This window comes from Pseudophryne corroboree, chromosome 2 (assembly GCF_028390025.1).
Source record: "Pseudophryne corroboree isolate aPseCor3 chromosome 2, aPseCor3.hap2, whole genome shotgun sequence".
NCBI lineage: Eukaryota > Metazoa > Chordata > Amphibia > Anura > Myobatrachidae > Pseudophryne > Pseudophryne corroboree.
The window spans coordinates 953,656,266-953,674,813 of record NC_086445.1 but is presented as its reverse complement, the minus strand read 5'-3'; the positions used below and the strand labels follow the sequence as shown (position 1 = coordinate 953,674,813).

General features: G+C 47.6%; 1 protein-coding gene across 2 annotated transcripts in view; it reads right to left on the bottom strand.

Moving 5' to 3' along the window:
* Positions 1-18,548, bottom strand: part of GBE1 (1,4-alpha-glucan branching enzyme 1) — a 446,779-nt gene that overhangs the window by 359,466 nt on the left and 68,765 nt on the right. For both annotated transcript variants that reach the window (XM_063956309.1, XM_063956310.1), the window contains exons 3-4: positions 10,315-10,484; positions 5,935-6,050 (exon numbers count right to left, since the gene is read on the bottom strand). In XM_063956309.1, the coding sequence (XP_063812379.1) occupies positions 5,935-6,050; positions 10,315-10,484 (286 nt within the window). The remainder of the gene's footprint in view (positions 1-5,934; positions 6,051-10,314; positions 10,485-18,548) is intronic.

The following is an 18,548-nucleotide window of genomic DNA, read 5'->3' as shown; positions in this document are numbered from 1 at the left end:
CCATCAGAGAATTCTTGTGGCTTCTGCCATTGCCATCCTGCTTCTTGTGCCGCCCTGTCGATTTACATGGGCGACTGCCGTGATGTTGTCTGACTGGATCAGCACCGGCTGGTGTAGGAGCAGGGATTTTGCTTGACTTAGGGCATTGTAAATGGCCCTTAGTTCCAGAATATTTATGTGAAGGGAAGTCTCCTGACTCGACCATAGTCCTTGGAAGTTTCTTCCCCGTGTGACTGCCCCCCAGCCTCGAAGGCTGGCATCCGTGGTCACCAGGACCCAGTCCTGTATGCCGAACCTGCGGCCCTCTAGAAGATGGGCACTCTGCAGCCACCACAGTAGAGACACCCTGGTTCTTGGAGACAGGGTTATTAAGCGATGCATCTGAAGATGCGATCCGGACCATTTGTCCAACAGGTCCCACTGAAAGATTCTGGCATGGAACCTGCCGAAGGGAATTGCTTCGTAAGAAGCTACCATCTTTCCCAGGACCCGCGTGCAGTGATGCACCGATACCTGTTTTGGTTTCAGGAGGTCTCTGACTAGAGATGACAACTCCCTGGCTTTCTCCTCCGGGAGAAACACTTTTTTCTGGACTGTATCCAGAATCATACCCAGGAACAGTAGACGTGTCGTTGGAACCAGCTGTGACTTTGGGATATTCAGAATCCAGCCGTGCTGGTGCAGCACTTCCTGAGATAGTGCTACTCCCACCAACAACTGTTCCTTGGACCTCGCCTTTATTAGGAGATCGTCCAAGTACGGGATAATTAAAACTCCCTTTTTTCGAAGGAGTATCATCATTTCCGCCATAACCTTGGTAAATACCCTCGGTGCCGTGGACAGTCCAAACGGCAGCGTCTGGAATTGGTAATGGTAATCCTGTACCACAAATCTGAGGTACTCCTGGTGAGGATGGTAAATGGGGACATGCAAGTAAGCATCCTTGATGTCCAGGGATACCATGTAATCCCCCTCGTCCAGGCTTGCAATAACCGCCCTGAGCGATTCCATCTTGAACTTGAATTTTTTTATGAATGTGTTCAAGGATTTCAAATTTTGAATGGGTCTCACCGAACCGTCCGGTTTCGGCACCACAAATAGTGTGGAATAGTAACCCCGGCCTTGTTGAAGTAGGGGTACCTTGATTATCACCTGCTGGGAATACAGCTTGTGAATTGCCGCTAGCACCGCCTCCCTGTCTGAGGGAGCAATCGGCAAGGCAGATTTTAGGAACCAGTGGGGTGGAGACGCCTCGAATTCCAGTTTGTACCATTGAGATACTATTTGAAGGATCCAGGGATCCACCTGTGAGCGAGCCCACTGATCGCTGAAATTCTTGAGGCGGCCCCCCACCGTACCTGGCTCCGCCTGTGGAGTCCCACCGTCATGCGGCGGACTTGGAAGAAGAAGCGGGGGAGGACTTTTGCTCCTGGGAACCTGCTGTTTGTTGCAGCCTTTTTCCCCTACCCCTGCCTCTGGACAGAAAAGACCCGCCTTTTCCACGCTTGTTTTTCTGGGTCCGAAAGGACTGAACCTGATAAAACGGCGCCTTCTTAGGCTGTGAGGGGACATGGGGTAAAAATGCTGACTTCCCAGACGTTGCTGTGGAAACTAGGTCCGAGAGACCATCCCCAAATAATTCCTCACCCTTATAAGGCAAAACTTCCATGTGCCTTTTAGAATCTGCATCTCCTGTCCACTGGCGAGTCCATAAGCCTCTCCTAGCAGAAATGGACAATGCACTTACTTTTGATGCCAGCCGGCAGATTTCCCTCTGTGCATCTCTCATATATAAGACTGAGTCTTTGATATGGTCTATGGTTAACAGGATCGTGTCTCTGTCTAGTGTGTCAATATTTTCTGACAGTTTATCTGACCACGCAGCGGCAGCACTGCACATCCATGCTGACGCAATAGCTGGCCTAAGTATAATGCCTGAGTGTGTGTATACAGACTTCAGTATCGCCTCCTGCTTTCTATCAGCAGGTTCCTTGAGGGCGGCCGTATCCGGAGACGGTAGTGCCACCTTTTTAGACAAACGTGTGAGCGCTTTATCCACCCTAGGGGGTGTTTCCCAACGTGACCTATCCTCTGGCGGGAAAGGGAACGCCATTAGTACCTTCTTAGGAATTACCAATTTTTTATCAGGGAAAGCCCACGCTTCTTCACACACTTCATTTAATTCATCTGATGGGGGAAAAACTACAGGTAGTTTTTTCTCCCCAAACATAATACCCTTTTTAGTGGTACCTGTATTTATATCAGAAATGTGTAACACCTCTTTCATCGCCTCAATCATGCAGTGAATGGCCTTAGTGGGCATCAGGTTAGACTCATCGTCGTCGACACTGGTGTCAGTATCCGTGTCGACATCTGCGTCTGCGGTCTGAGGTAGCGGGCGTTTCAGAGCCCCTGATGACCTTTGAGACGCCTGGACAGGCACGAGCTGAGAAGTCGGTTGTCCCCCATTTGGCATGTCGTCAAATTTCTTATGTAAAGAGTCTATACGTGCACTCATTTCTTTCCATAAGCTCATCCACTCAGGTGTCTGCCCCGCAGGGGGTGACATCCCTCCTAAAGGCATCTGCTCCGTCTCCACATCATTATCCTCATCAAACATGTCGACACAGCCGTACCGACACACCGCACACACACAGGGAATGCTCTAACAGAGGACAGGACCCACAAAAGCCCTTTGGGGGGACAGAGTGAGAGTATGCCAGCACACACCAGAGCGCTATATAATGCAGGGACTAACTGAGTTATGTCCCCTATAGCTGCTTTTTCTATATAACTGTATACTGCGCCTAAATTTAGTGCCCCCCCCCTCTCTTTTTTACCCTTTTCTGTAGTGTAGACTGCAGGGGAGAGCCAGGGAGCTTCCTTCCAGCGGAGCTGTGAGGGAGAAATGGCGCCAGTGTGCTGAGGGAGATAGCTCCGCCCCTTTTCCGCGGACTATTCTCCCGCTTTTTCCTATATTCTGGCAGGGGTATTTTCCACATATATAGCCTCTGGGGCTATATATTGTGGTATTTTTGCCAGCCAAGGTGTTATAATTGCTTCTCAGGGCGCCCCCCCCCCCCCCCCCAGCGCCCTGCACCCTCAGTGACCGGAGTGTGAAGTGTGTGTGAGGAGCAATGGCGCACAGCTGCAGTGCTGTGCGCTACCTTGGTGAAGACTGATGTCTTCTGCCGCCGATTTTCCGGACCTCTTCTTGCTTCTGGCTCTGCAAGGGGGACGGCGGCGCGGCTCCGGGACCGAACACCAAGGCTGGGCCTGCGCTCGATCCCTCTGGAGCTAATGGTGTCCAGTAGCCTAAGAAGCCCAAGCTGGCTGCAAGCAGGCAGGTTCGCTTCTTCTCCCCTTAGTCCCTCGCTGCAGTGAGCCTGTTGCCAGCAGGTCTCACTGAAAATAAAAAACCTAATTTCTATACTTTCTCTCTAAAGGCTCAGGAGAGCCCCTAGTGTGCATCCAACCTCGGCCGGGCACAAAATCTAACTGAGGCTTGGAGGAGGGTCATAGTGGGAGGAGCCAGTGCACACCAGGTAGTCATAATTCTTTCTAGAGTGCCCAGCCTCCTTCGGAGCCCGCTATTCCCCATGGTCCTTACGGAGTTCCCAGCATCCACTAGGACGTCAGAGAAATAATACAAATAATAATGATGATGGCCACTTCCACTTGCATTGAGAGCTCATTTGCTCGCATGTTGTGGGATTACAGCAAAAGATTCCAAATGCAAATGCCATACTTGGAATCAACCCCAGACCTACTTAATTGATGAAGTAATAACAAATGAATAGCTCAGACCTATCCATGAAACAGCTTTTGAGTGAACTGTCCAGTTACTGTTGGTCACTTGAATGAGAATACCCACAAATTGAAGCAGATAGTCTGCATTTTAAAACCATGTCCTGTGGCGTAATGTGTATAAGCGTCTCTACTGTGGCGTAACGTGTATAAGCGTCTACTGTGGCGTAATATGTATAAGCGTCTCTACTGTGGCGTAATATGTATAAGCGTCTCTACTGTGGCGTAATATGTATAAGCGTCTCTACTGTGGCGTAATGTGTATAAGTGTCTCTACTGTGACGTAACATGTATAAGCATCTCTACTGTGGCGTAACATGTGTAAGCGTCTCTACTGTGGCGTAACATGTGTAAGCGTCTCTACTGTGGCGTAACATGTGTAAGCGTCTCTACTGTGGCGTAACATGTGTAAGCGTCTCTACTGTGGCGTAACATGTGTAAGCGTCTCTACTGTGGCGTAACGTGTATAAGTGTCACTTCTGTGGTGTGACGTGTATAAGCGTCTCTACTGTGGCGTAACATGTGTAAGCGTCTCTACTGTGGCGTAACATGTATAAGCGTCTCTACTGTGGCGTAACATGTGTAAGCGTCTCTACTGTGGCGTAACGTGTATAAGCGTCTCTACTGTGGTGTAATGTGTATAAGCGTCTCTACTGTGGTGTAACGTGTATAAGCGTCTACTGTGGTGTAACGTGTATAAGCGTCTCTACTGTGGTGTAACATGTGTAAGAGTCTCTACTGTGGTGTAACATGTGTAAGAGTCTCTACTGTGGTGTAACATGTGTAAGCGTCTCTACTGTGGTGTAACGTGTATAAGCGTCTCTACTGTGGTGTAACGTGTATAAGCGTCTCTACTGTGGTGTAACATGTGTAAGAGTCTCTACTGTGGTGTAACATGTGTAAGCGTCTCTACTGTGGTGTAACATGCGTAAGCAACTCTACTGTGGTGTAACGTGTATAAGCGATCCTACTGCCCGCACCTCCTGGACCCCCGGCATGACAAAAATGGTGGTTGGCCAGTGAGGCCACGCCCCCTCCTGACGGCAAACATCACAAGGTCCAGAACTGGCCATGGTGTTTTTAATAGTCGTTCAACATTTATTCCCTGCACACCCCTATAATCCATTAATTGTTTCTTTGAAGTACATAGTGGAACAGTTATCTCTTCACTGTGAAGCAGCAAGGATATGTCAATCAAGTAAACATTTTAATATGGGGATATCTTTTTGAATTTTTAATTATTAGAAAGTTTTGTTCAGACAGAGATGTTGGTCTTAAATTATAAGAAAACATTCCCCATCTTCATCTATGAACCATCATGAACCATAACAAACTAAACTGAAATCTAAACATGACATGTAGTGAAGTAAACTTATTCATAGTAATTAAAGCTAAAATCATTGATGGCAATAGCAGATTGGCAAACTATCACTAGACCCACAGTATTGCTAGACACACCCACAGTATTGCTAGACACACCCACAGTATTGTTAGGCCACTCGCAAATTAAAACATAGCTTAAACTGTTTTAAAGCAAATTCAGTATAGAAAAAAAGTTTAAATGTGGACTGCTCACCTACATGAGACGAATGCTTTATTGACTAATTAACATTTACTAAGTACTAGGATACAGCAACATTACTAAGTGGTACACACCCATTCAATCATCGGCCCAATCACCTGATAATGGCTTAAAGCACTCCCGCAGTGCAGCTGCAACTCTCCGATCAGGAGGTACTGTAGCATCTTATGTGCAGTTTAACATTTTATATCTTGACCTCCCGATCCCAAAGAAGACCGTACACAGGCCCTGCTTCAGGTATGGACACAGCTGTTTTATAAGGACGCAGCCACTGGCACAGTCACGCCCAGAACATAGGGGCAATATGCCCCCTTTCTCGGGAATGCTGCCCACCACAGCCCATTACCACCCACAAACAACGGCAGCCTGTCAATCAGGCTGCAGTTTGGGGGCACTGTGTGCAAGGACACAGACCAAGTCCTGCCCCAAGCAGATTAAAGTTCACATGAAACATTTTACTTGAATAATAAGCTATAAGAATAATCGTAAATTGACATATATCTGAGGAACATAAAAGAGAAATTGAGGGGGCGGGGTGCACCTACCTTTAACTTTGAACCGTGGTGTATGGTTGGAGAATTATCTTCTTTTGGTGGAATGTTTATTTCCCATTTCCCAAAATCCAGCTTTATATATGGATGGGAAGTGGGGTTCCAGTTATCTGAAACAGGAAAAACAGCAATCTGTTAGTACTAAAAGATATATACCAGAGTCCTAGACACCACTAGATCTCAAGGAACCCTAACGGTGCATGTTTTCAAGGTATCCTCAGGAATAATTAGTACCAGCTGTAGAACTATTGATCTATTGTGTTAGTAAAATAACACACCTGTACTCCAGTTAGATGATCTGGAAAACATGTACTGTTAGGGTTCCATGAGGACCGGATATGAGAAATCCCTGCAATAAAACAGCCAATCAGAAGTGCCCACAACCATCGTCACCATTGGCACCTGCCCATAACCACCTGCAACTAACAGTCTTCTACAGGTGCATAGACGTCTTTCTCGGGGTGTAGTACTGGTGACCGGCGGTCTCCTGACCGCCGGTCACCTTACCGACGCCGGGATCCCGGCAGCATACCGACGCCGGGATCCCGGCGGGGAGGGGCGAGTGCAGCAATCCCCTTGCGGGCTCGCTGCGCTCGCCACGCTGCGGGCTCGGTGGCGACCTGCGGTCGCCACGGGTTCTATTCCCACTCTATGGGTGTCGTGGACACCCACGAGTGGAAATAGTCCCTGTTGGTCGGCATGCCGACCATCGGGATGGTGAGCCGTCGGGCTCACGGAGGAGGTCATGTGACTGTCGGTCAGCTGACCGGCGGTCACATGAATACCACCCCTTTCTCGAAGTCTGCATGTGGTCGCCATTGCTAGAACATGCAAACCTTCATGAGCGCCCATTGTACAGTGCGCCAACTGATACAGTGCTCACTGTGCATCAGCCCCAACATATGTATGCATACCAAACTAGAGAGTGTATAAATTAAGGGCACGGGCGGATTATAAACTGAGCAAACTTTAAGCACAGTACACAGTAGACGATCCCCGCCGACGCCAATATTGTCCGCGACCGGGACCCGACGGGGTGCCATTATCGGCAAGTGCATACACACTTGCCGATGCCGGCAGGGGAAGGGAGAGACGGCAGGGGGGGAGCGACACCCATGCTGCATCTGCAGCATGGCTGTTGTTAACGAGGACCTCCCTCGTCTGTACATGTTAAGATGAGGGAGGGGGTCGGTAACGATGAACGGGAGCGTGCATCGTTAAAGACATTGAGTGTACACACGGGACAAGATTGTAAAAGATCTCGCTCAGAAGGGCCAATTCTTTTACTTTCTCATCTAGTGTGCATGGGGCTTTAGGACACGTGGGTGTCCTGAGTTTTCACGTCAGAATTAGTGCCCTACTCAAGTTAGCAACGCCGGCAGATCAAGGAAGGAAGGGGGGGGGGGGGGGGGCGTGATCAATAGATGCAAATCTGAATCACAATTGTAACGCCTGGACGGCATCCGGTCTGCTGCTCAAGAGCCCCAGAACTGCAGTGTACAGTCCTTCACCAATCAGAGTCCTGGAGGCCACAGGGCTCTGCTAAATCGCCCCCATCCCCCTCCTGGATTGGCCACTGAGTAACAAACAATATTCACAGTAACGAACTGAAAATTGGCTCTGTAAAGATATAACCTGGGAAATCCTAATTTGATAACAAGTCACCACACATTCACTGTGGTTTTAGTACAAAAGAAAAAAAAAGGAAGCCATCAGTCAAGTTTAACTTTTGTATCACTTAGCCGATGTCTCTGGCACAGTGCGGAGGTCCTCAGATGTGCTGAAAGCTCAAAAACGTCTCTTCCTGGCCAATTAAATAAATGAGATGGCTGCATCCATTTGCTCACATAGCAGCGGCTGTGTGAGCTTTAGCCCTGCTGCAGGCTTCCATGCAAGAGACAGAATAACTGTAAAATAATGGTCAGCTACAGCCGCTTAGCCCAGCTCATTATACATGCACAAATATGTATATACAAATATGCAACTATACAATTACAATATATGGGTGTTGCTTAAAAATATATAGATTATATATTACAGTCTATTTTTTTTTATATACTAAATATACCACAAAAGATTGCAGTCAATATTTTTGCTAGAGGCAAGAGACAAACGTAAAGGCATTAAAGTTCACTCTGAGATTTAAATTCCTCTGTTCCAGACAAATAGGAAGCTACCCACAGCGAGCAGGGGAATGGTACAGGGAACTATAATCTATATGCAATAGGTAGAAAATGTACAAGCAGCATCAATTTTACTGCTGCACCAGCAGGTTTCAGAGTAAATGTGATAGGTTCCCTGCAGGAAACATCTCTGCTGCCCTACAACGTACAGATAAAGGGCTGACAGATCTTTTTTTTTTTTTTTTTCCTTCATTGAAATGAGGAAAATAAGTTCCAAAAAAGTATTCTTCATAAGAAGGAACTTTGCATGTAAAAAAAAAAAAAATTGCCGTATTAATACGGCTATGAAACACTATAAAATAAACAGGCTAAAGGCATTACAAAAAATTTAAAAAAGTTGCACTTGCTGTTTGGACTAAAGCATAGCAAAACAAAAGCTTTCTTCCCACAGTAGGAATGGTGAACATTATTTCATGTGCTATGGCATGGGTACGCTGGGAAGCATACATGACCCTCCCCTTTGCTGGCGACAGTTAAAGGCAATTACAGGAGGCATGCATAAGCACACTCCCCCACCCTCACAAAAGACACCATACAGACGTTCCCTCATACACCTAAGCGTGATACGTCATGCAGCGAGAGATGCCAGGGTGAGTGGTGTAGCGTCTTTTTTCGTCTGAATGTGCGTCTTAACTGCAATGTGGTAAAACAGCTTTCCGAGACTGCGCTGATTAAATTGATATGCTACGCTTGAATATGTGTGTGACAGAGTCTGAATCCATGCAAGAAGCACAATGGAACTTGGCCACGGCACTGTAGCACTCTGTATCAAATTAAAGTCAAAGAGACACTTGGCGCAAGCTGAATCGCATGGGACTGGGCTTGCCGAGAGGGGATGTCTATCAGGACTTTAGCAATGGTGTGAGAACACACCTGTGCCTAACTAACTTGACTACCTGCCAACACACCCACATACCCTACGATTTTTTGGAGGCGCATGTTGAAAGGGATGCATGTGACCCCGAACAGCAGCTCGCAGAGGTCAATAAAAACAAAAATTCCACAGCGTACCAGAACATACTGAGCGGACCCAAAATAGAAAAATTCCATACCATTGGCCTGATTCACGTTTGTAAGTAAAGGGAAAAAAGCTAAATAACTGGTCAAAACTAGGTTGCACTGCAGGTGGGGAAGATGTAATATGCAGAGAGATGGTTTGTTCCAGACACAAAGCCAAGTGCTTTTTTTTGCTTTATTTACAGACATGAAGCAGGTCCCATGTCCCTGGAACCATAGCTGATGCAGCATGATGAAGTAGGGCCAGAAAGCACATTCAGCAGGATCAAGTTATGAAGAACAATACAGGAACTCTGTGCAAGCACAACAAGTGGTCCCACTAGGTCCCATCTGAGAAACAGACCACATCAGAGGACACAACTCATGGCAGGAGAAAAAGTATGTAGACAAGGTATTTGAATGTTGGAACAATTCTGTGGTTCAGGTAGATGAAAGGACAAAAGGGGGTCAGAGTGCGAGAACTGGGGGTGCAAAAATAGTGCGGGGAAGAACAAGAAATTATGGGGGGGGGCCAAAACAGGTAAGATAAGAGTACAAAAACAGACGATGGAAGAGAGAAAATAGGTAGGGGAAAAGAGAGAGAAAACAGGTTTGGGGAAGAGAGAGCATGAGAACAAGTGGGGTGAGCATGAGGACTGGGAGGTGGAAAGAGAATGAGAAAATGGGGGAGAGAGAACATGGGAAAGAGAGAGAACATGGGAAAGAGAGAGAATGGAGAGAGAACGGGGAAAGGGGGAGAGAGAGAGAGAGAACGAGAACAGGAGAAAGTCAGAGAGAGAGAAAATTGAGGAAAGAGAACGGGAAGAGAGAGGGGGGGGGGGGAAACAGGGAAACAGTAAGAAAAAAAGGGACGAGTTTGTGTATATGGAGAGAGAGAAGAGAGAATGGGGAGGGGCGGTAAAGAGAAACCTCTCCAACACCAGTCATAATAGCTGTTGACCTGGTAAATGACGGTCTATAATACTAGTGTTTTAATATGTAAATATGTACCAAACAAGACGTAAATTAAGCAAAAACAATACTTATTACTACATTGGTTTTTTTTTGTGTACCTTCCTCACAAGACCACAGGGGGGAAAAAAGTAAAATACTGTATTATACATGTACTGTAGCTGTTATAAAGTTGCTACAGTAGTCTAGCTGGAAACTGGAGTTCATATTCAAAAATACTTACTGAATTCGCCAGTAAGGAACACTGCCTCCGCTCCCGGAGCCCATTCTTTGCAATATATGTCACCGTTTGGCAGGGTGTGGATGCCAAATGACTGATAACTTCTTGAAAACTTTTCCAGACCACCTTCACATCCTTCAATGTTCTTCAAGCGCTGATCGAACAGAGCATACCTTCCAAGACAATAACATGCCATTTAGACTGAAATTGTACATACAAGGTTGGGAGTAAGGTCTCACATATTATATAAACCCAAACACCCAAATTCTATTCTATACTCCTGAGTGAAAACAAACATTTTGTAAGTACAGATGTGTCCTCTTACTGCAGTCACGCTAAACAACCCCTGAAGTCGTGCCATGCAGTGGCGGGACTCTTTCTTTGCATCCAAAATGCCAAGTCACAGTGGAGCAGATGTATTAAGCCTGGAGAATTAATAAAGCAATGATAAGTGGAAGGTAATAACGCACCAGCCAATCAGCTCCTGCCATTTTTCAAACCACAATGATTGGAAGGTGATAATGCACCAGCCACTTATCACTTCTTTATTACTTCTCCGGGCTTAATGCATCTGCCTCATTGTTTTCTATGAAAACACAGTTGCATAGCATTTTGCATGCAAAGACAGTCGCTGTCACAGACAGAATACAGGCATGCATGCTGCATATCATTTTAATCAGCAGAAGCTGCTTGTGTGTCTTATTACATTACTTTGGGTGTAAGATGTATTTTTGCAGAAAAAAAACACAAAAAAGGCTCTACAAAGTCACATTGCACTTGCGTTGTTTAACGCTACTTGTAGGGCACGGAGCAAAGATGTAAGAAGACAGATCTGTAGGATGCCATTATTACACAGAAATTCAGAATATAACAGAATCATAGTAAAAAATAAGATTTTACTTACCGATAAATCTATTTCTCGTAGTCCGTAGTGGATGCTGGGACTCCGTCAGGACCATGGGGAATAGCGGCTCCGCAGGAGACAGGGCACAAAATTTAAAAGTTTGACCACTAGGTGGTGTGTACTGGCTCCTCCCCCCATGACCCTCCTCCAAGCCTCAGTTAGGATACTGTGCCCGGACGAGCGTACACAATAAGGAAGGATTTTGAATCCCGGGTAAGACTCATACCAGCCACACCAATCACACCGTACAACTTGTGATCTGAACCCAGTTAACAGTATGACAAACGTAGGAGCCTCTGAACAGACGGCTCACAAGAATAACAACCCAATTTTTTTGTAACAATAACTATGTACAAGTATTGCAGACAATCCGTACTTGGGATGGGCGCCCAGCATCCACTACGGACTACGAGAAATAGATTTATCGGTAAGTAAAATCTTATTTTCTCTGACGTCCTAGTGGATGCTGGGACTCCGTCAGGACCATGGGGATTATACCAAAGCTCCCAAACGGGCGGGAGAGTGCGGATGACTCTGCAGCACCGAATGAGAGAACTCCAGGTCCTCCTTAGCCAGGGTATCAAATTTGTAGAATTTTACAAACGTGTTCTCCCCTGACCACGTAGCTGCTCGGCAGAGTTGTAATGCCGAGACCCCTCGGGCAGCCGCCCAAGATGAGCCCACCTTCCTTGTGGAATGGGCCTTGACAGATTTAGGCTGTGGCAGGCCTGCCACAGAATGTGCAAGTTGAATTGTGCTACAAATCCAACGAGCAATCGTCTGCTTAGAAGCAGGAGCACCCAGCTTGTTGGGTGCATACAGTATAAACAGCGAGTCAGATTTTCTGACTCCAGCCGTCCTTGAAATATATATTTTCAATGCTCTGACAACGTCCAGCAACTTGGAATCCTCCAAATCGCTAGTAGCCGCAGGCACCACAATAGGCTGGTTCAGGTGAAACGCTGAAACCACCTTAGGCAGAAAGTGAGGACGCGTCCGCAGTTCTGCCCTGTCCGAATGGAAAATCAGATATGGGCTTTTATACGATAAAGCCGCCAATTCTGACACTCTCCTGGCTGAAGCCAGGGCCAGTAGCATGGTTACTTTCCATGTAAGATATTTCAAATCCACCGATTTGAGTGGCTCAAACCAATGGGATTTGAGAAAATCCAAAACTACATTAAGATCCCACGGTGCCACTGGGGGCACAACCGGGGGCTGTATATGTAGTACTCCTTTTACAAAAGTCTGGACTTCAGGAACTGAAGCCAATTCTTTCTGGAAGAAAATCGACAGGGCCGAAATTTGAACCTTAATGGACCCTAATTTGAGGCCCATAGACAATCCTGTTTGCAGGAAATGTAGGAATCGACCCAGTTGAAATTCCTCCGTCGGGGCCTTCCTGGCCTCACACCACGCAACATATTTTCTCCAAATGCGGTGATAATGTTGTGCAGTCACCTCCTTCCTGGCTTTTACCAGGGTAGGGATGACCTCTTCCGGAATGCCTTTTTCCCTTAGGATTCGGCGTTCAACCGCCATGCCGTCAAACGCAGCCGCGGTAAGTCTTCGAATAGACACGGTCCCTGCTGAAGCAGGTCCCGTCTTAGAGGTAGAGGCCACGGATCTTCCGTGAGCATCTCCTGAAGTTCCGGGTACCAAGTTCTTCTTGGCCAATCCGGAGCCACGAGTATCGTTCTTACTCCCCTTTGCCGTATAATTCTCAGTACTTTTGGTATGAGAGGCAGAGGAGGAAACACATACACTGACTGGTACACCCATGGTGTTACCAGAGCATCTACAGCTATTGCCTGAGGGTCTCTTGACATGGCGCAATACCTGTCCAGTTTTTTGTTGAGGCGGGACGCCATCATGTCCACCATTGGTCTTTCCCAATGGACCACAATCATGTGGAAGACTTCTGGATGAAGTCCCCACTCTCCCGGGTGCAGATCGTGTCTGCTGAGGAAGTCTGCTTCCCAGTTGTCCACTCCCGGGATGAACACAGCTGACAGTGCTAACACATGATTTTCTGCCCAGCGGAGAATCCTTGCAGCTTCTGCCATTGCCCTCCTGCTTCTTGTGCCGCCCTGTCTGTTTACGTGGGCGACTGCCGTGATGTTGTCCGACTGAATCAACACCGGCTGACCCTGAAGCAGAGGTTTTGCCAGGCTTAGAGCATTGTAGATTGCTCCTAGCTCCAGTATATTTATGTGAAGAGACGTCTCCAGGCTTGACCACACGCCCTGGAAGTTTCTTCCCTGTGTGACCGCTCCCCAGCCTCTCAGGCTGGCATCCGTGGTCACTAGGACCCAGTTCTGTATGCCGAATCTGCGGCCCTCTAACAGATGAGCACTCTGCAACCACCATAGCAGAGACACTCTTGTCCTTGTGGACAATTTTATCCGCTGATGCATCTGCAGATGCGATCCGGACCATTTGTCCAGCAGATCCCACTGAAAAGTTCGTGCATGGAATCTGCCGAATGGAATCGCTTCGGAAGAAGCTACCATTTTTCCCAGGACTCTTGTGCATTGATGCACAGATACTTTTCCTGGTTTTAGGAGGTTCCTGACTAGATCGGATAACTCCCTGGCTTTCTCCTCCGGAAGAAATACCTTTTTCTGAACAGTGTCCAGAATCATCCCTAGGAACAACAGACGTGTCGTCGGGATCAGTTGGGATTTTGGAAAATTCAGAATCCACCCGTGTTGTTGGAGCACTACTTGGGTTAGTGCTACTCCGACCTCCAGCTGTTCTCTGGATCTTGCCCTTATCAGGAGATCGTCCAAGTAAGGGATAATTAAGACGCCTTCTCTTCGAAGAAGGATCATCATTTCGGCCATTACCTTGGTAAAGACCCGGGGTGCCGTGGACAATCCAAACGGCAGCGTCTGAAACTGATAATGACAGTTTTGGACCACGAACCTGAGGTACCCTTGGTGTGAAGGACAAATTGGAACATGAAGGTAAGCATCCTTGATGTCCAAGGACACCATAAAATCCCCTTCTTCCAGATTCGCTATCACTGCTTTGAGTGACTCCATCTTGAACTTGAATTTTTGTATGTACAGGTTCAGAGATTTTAGATTTCGAATCGGTCTTACCGAGCCGTCCGGCTTCGGTACCACAAATAGCGTGGAGTAATACCCCTGTCCCTGTTGTAGGAGGGATACCTTGACTATCACCTGCTGAGAATACAGCTTGTGAATGGCCTCCAATACCGTCGCCCTGTTGGAGGGAGACGTTGGCAAAGCAGACTTTAGGAAACGGCGAGGAGGGGACTTCTCGAATTCCAACCTGTAACCCTGAGATACTACCTGCAGGATCCAGGGGTCCACCTGCGAGTGAGCCCACTGTGCGCTGAAATGTTTGAGGCGACCCCCCACCGCCCCTGAGTCTGCTTGTAAGGTCCCAGCGTCATGCTGACGCCTTTGTAGAAGCCGGGGAGGGCTTCTGCTCCTGGGAAGGAGCTGCTTGTTGCAGTCTCTTACCCTTTTCCTTTGCCTCGGGGCAAATAGGAATGTCCTTTTGCTCGTTTGTTCTTATAGGAACGAAAGGACTGCGGCTTTTTCTGCTGGGAGGTGACCTGGGGTAAAAAGGTGGATTTTCCGGCCGTTGCCGTGGCCACCAGATCCGATAGACCGACCCCAAATAATTCCTCCCCCTTATACGGCAATACTTCCATATGTCATTTGGAATCCGCATCACCTGACCACTGGCGCGTCCATAAACTTCTTCTGGCAGATATGGACATCGCACTTACTCTTGATGCCAGAGTGCAAATATCTCTCTGTGCATCTCGCATATAAAGAAATGCATCCTTTAACTGCTCTATAGTCAGTAAAATACTGTCCCTATCCAGGGTATCAATATTTTCAGACAGTGACTCCGACCAAGCCACGCCAGCACTGCACATCCAGGCTGAGGCGATTGCTGGTCTCAGTATAACACCCGTATGTGTGTATATACTTTTTAATGTATTCTCCAGCCTCCTATCAGCTGGATCCTTGAGGGCGGCCGTATCAGGAGACGGTAACGCCACTTGCTTTGATAAGCGTGTGAGCGCCTTATCCACCCTAGGAGGTGTTTCCCAGCGCGCCCTAACCTCTGGCGGGAAAGGGTATAATGCCAATAACTTCTTTGAAATTAGCAGTTTTCTATCTGGGGTAACCCACGCTTCATCACACACTTCATTCAGTTCCTCTGATTCAGGAAAAACTATCGGTAGTTTTTTCACACCCCACATAATACCCCTTTTTGTGGTACTTGCAGTATCAGAGATATGCAAAGCCTCCTTCATTGCCGTGATCATATAACGTGTGGCCCTACTGGAAAATACGTTTGTTTCTTCACCGTCGACACTGGATTCAGTGTCAGTGTCTGGGTCTGTGTCGACCGACTGAGGTAAAGGGCGTTTTACAGCCCCTGACGGTGTCTGAGACGCCTGGACAGGTACTAACTGGTTTGCCGGCTGTCTCATGTCGTCAACCGACTTTTGTAGCGTGCTGACACTATCCCGTAATTCCATAAACAAAGCCATCCATTCTGGTGTCGACTCCCTAGGGGGTGACATCACCATTACAGGCAATTGCTCCGCCTCCACGCCAACATCGTCCTCATACATGTCGACACACACGTACCGACACACAGCAGACACACAGGGAATGCTCTGATAGAAGACAGGACCCCACTAGCCCTTTGGGGAGACAGAGGGAGAGTTTGCCAGCACACACCCAAGCGCTATAAATATATATAGGGACAACCTTAATAAGTGTGTTCCCTTTATAGCAGCTCAAATATTATAAATATCGCCAATAAGTGCCCCCCCTCTCTGTTTTTACCCTGTTTCTGTAGTGCAGTGCAGGGGAGAGTCCTGGGAGCCTGCCTCGCAGCGGAGCTGGGCAGGAAAATGGCGCTGTGTGCTGAGAATAGGCCCCGCCCCCTTTTCGGCGGGCTTCTTCTCCCGGTTTTTTTGGAACCTGGCAGGGGTTAAATACATCCATATAGCCCCAGGGGCTATATGTGATATATTTTAGACAGAATAGGTATATTACATTGCTGCCCAGGGCGCCCCCCCCAGCGCCCTGCACCCTCAGTGACCGCTGGTGTGAAGTGTGCGGAGAGCAATGGCGCACAGCTGCAGTGCTGTGCGCTACCTCATGAAGACTGAGACGTCTTCTGCCGCCGGTTTCTGGACCTCTTCTCTATTCGGCATCTGCAAGGGGGTCGGCGGCGCGGCTCCGGTGACCCATCCAGGCTGTACCTGTGATCGTCCCTCTGGAGCTAGTGTCCAGTAGCCTAAGAAGCAAATCCATCCTGCACGCAGGTGAGTTCACTTCTTCTCCCCTAAGTCCCTCGTTGCAGTGAGCCTGTTGCCAGCAGGACTCACTGAAAATAAAAAACCTAACAAACTTTTTCTAAGCAGCTCTTTAGGAGAGCCACCTAGATTGCACCCTGCTCGGACGGGCACAAAAACCTAACTGAGGCTTGGAGGAGGGTCATGGGGGGAGGAGCCAGTACACACCACCTAGTGGTCAAACTTTTAAATTTTGTGCCCTGTCTCCTGCGGAGCCGCTATTCCCCATGGTCCTGACGGAGTCCCAGCATCCACTAGGACGTCAGAGAAATCAGCTTACAAATGAAATGAAATTTTTTTTGGGGGTGATCAGGTTAGATGAGTCCTCATACACCTAACCTGAATACGCTACTCAATGGGAGATGCATGGCGCAAGTGAGCTGATCGGTACATTGCAACTCTGCTAGTGTCTGGATTTTTTTTTTCCACCAAAAATGTGTCAGACACAACGCTATATGACCAGGACACACCAGGAGACTGGGCTGATATATTTGATGTGACACTTGTATATCGGTGTATGACTGAGACTGAATCTGTACAAAAAGCACAACGGTGTAAAAACAAAACAAAAAATAAAAAACCACCTCGGCCGCTACATTGTACACAAATTCAGACTCCGTCGCACTCAGATGTACAAATGATGCATATCTTCTTAGTGAAGTAATTTTGTTAAATCACATTGTGATTAAGATGCACAGTCAAGCAAAATAGACGTAAAACAGACACTCCGCTAAAGCAGAGTCGCACAGGGACTTGAAGGGATCACTGGCACGATTGCTGCTATAGTCTATGACAACACACATACAGTCTATATACACACACACACACACACACAAACATACACACCCGGAGGCCATTATATTAAGTACACATACTATATCTAGTGTGCGAGCCAGGACAGAGGAAGGAGAGAGGAAGGACAGGGAGCTGACGAGTCCCTCCGAAAAGTGGACGTGGTTGACTGGGGAGGGGACATGGTTTCGCGATATGTCTCCCATTCATCACTCTAGGGGGCATGCCCAGGACTTACCGAGATGCTAGTCAACCCCCTAGCTCACCCCTCACTGTGAATAAATGGCGTGTATATATGCACAGCACCTATTCATCCGGCGGTGATCAATAACCGCAACTTTTCACACCTGCGGGACACTGTGGGCCGCAGGTGGGGACGGCACAGGGCAGATTTCTACATTTTGCCATTTAAAAAAAGGGCAGGACGTAGCACCCTGCTAACACTGCTTAGCATAAACACTATATACTTGCTAGTTAATTCAGCTGCCTGGTCTGCCAGATAAGGCCAGATTTAATTACCCGCGGTGCTAACTGCGGGCCGGTTTCCCCCAGCTAAGTGTCCACACTATTCAATTTCAGCCCGTAGGCTGCACTTGCAGCTTTCTGCGGCCGTGACCACGCTACCCTATAGCTGCACTTAACCCATGTTAGCCGTGGGATTACCGTGCAAGCAAATAATCTTGTAACTGGATAGCTGCAGGCATTAAAGCCCATGGTAAGCACCGCAGTCAATGTAATTTAATCTGGCCCGTAATCTCAGTAGATACCCCCCAAAAAATGTATTATGAGCCTCTTTAATTAGCTGACACCTAACAATACAGTTAAGCAAATTGCCCACAGGAAGAACCATCTGGGATATCCTGTGTAGATCCACTTGGATTGAGAACAAATATGTTGCATGTCACACACTGTAGACATTGGCTTGGTGGGATGCGGTTAATATACCGCCTGTCTGGATCCCAGCATTCAGGATACAGATGACGGAATACCGGCGGCCGGAATCCAGACCGCAGCCAGGTATTCCCACTAGGGTGCCGCTGTCGGTATAGTGACAGCCAGCTACCTGTCTGCTGGTCTCCCATATGTATTCCAGCTTGGTTTTTCCTGGTCCAAATAGATGGTAAACCTGTTGGAGACAGCAGGCTGTAAAGGTTAAAAAAAAAATAGAACATACAATTGGTT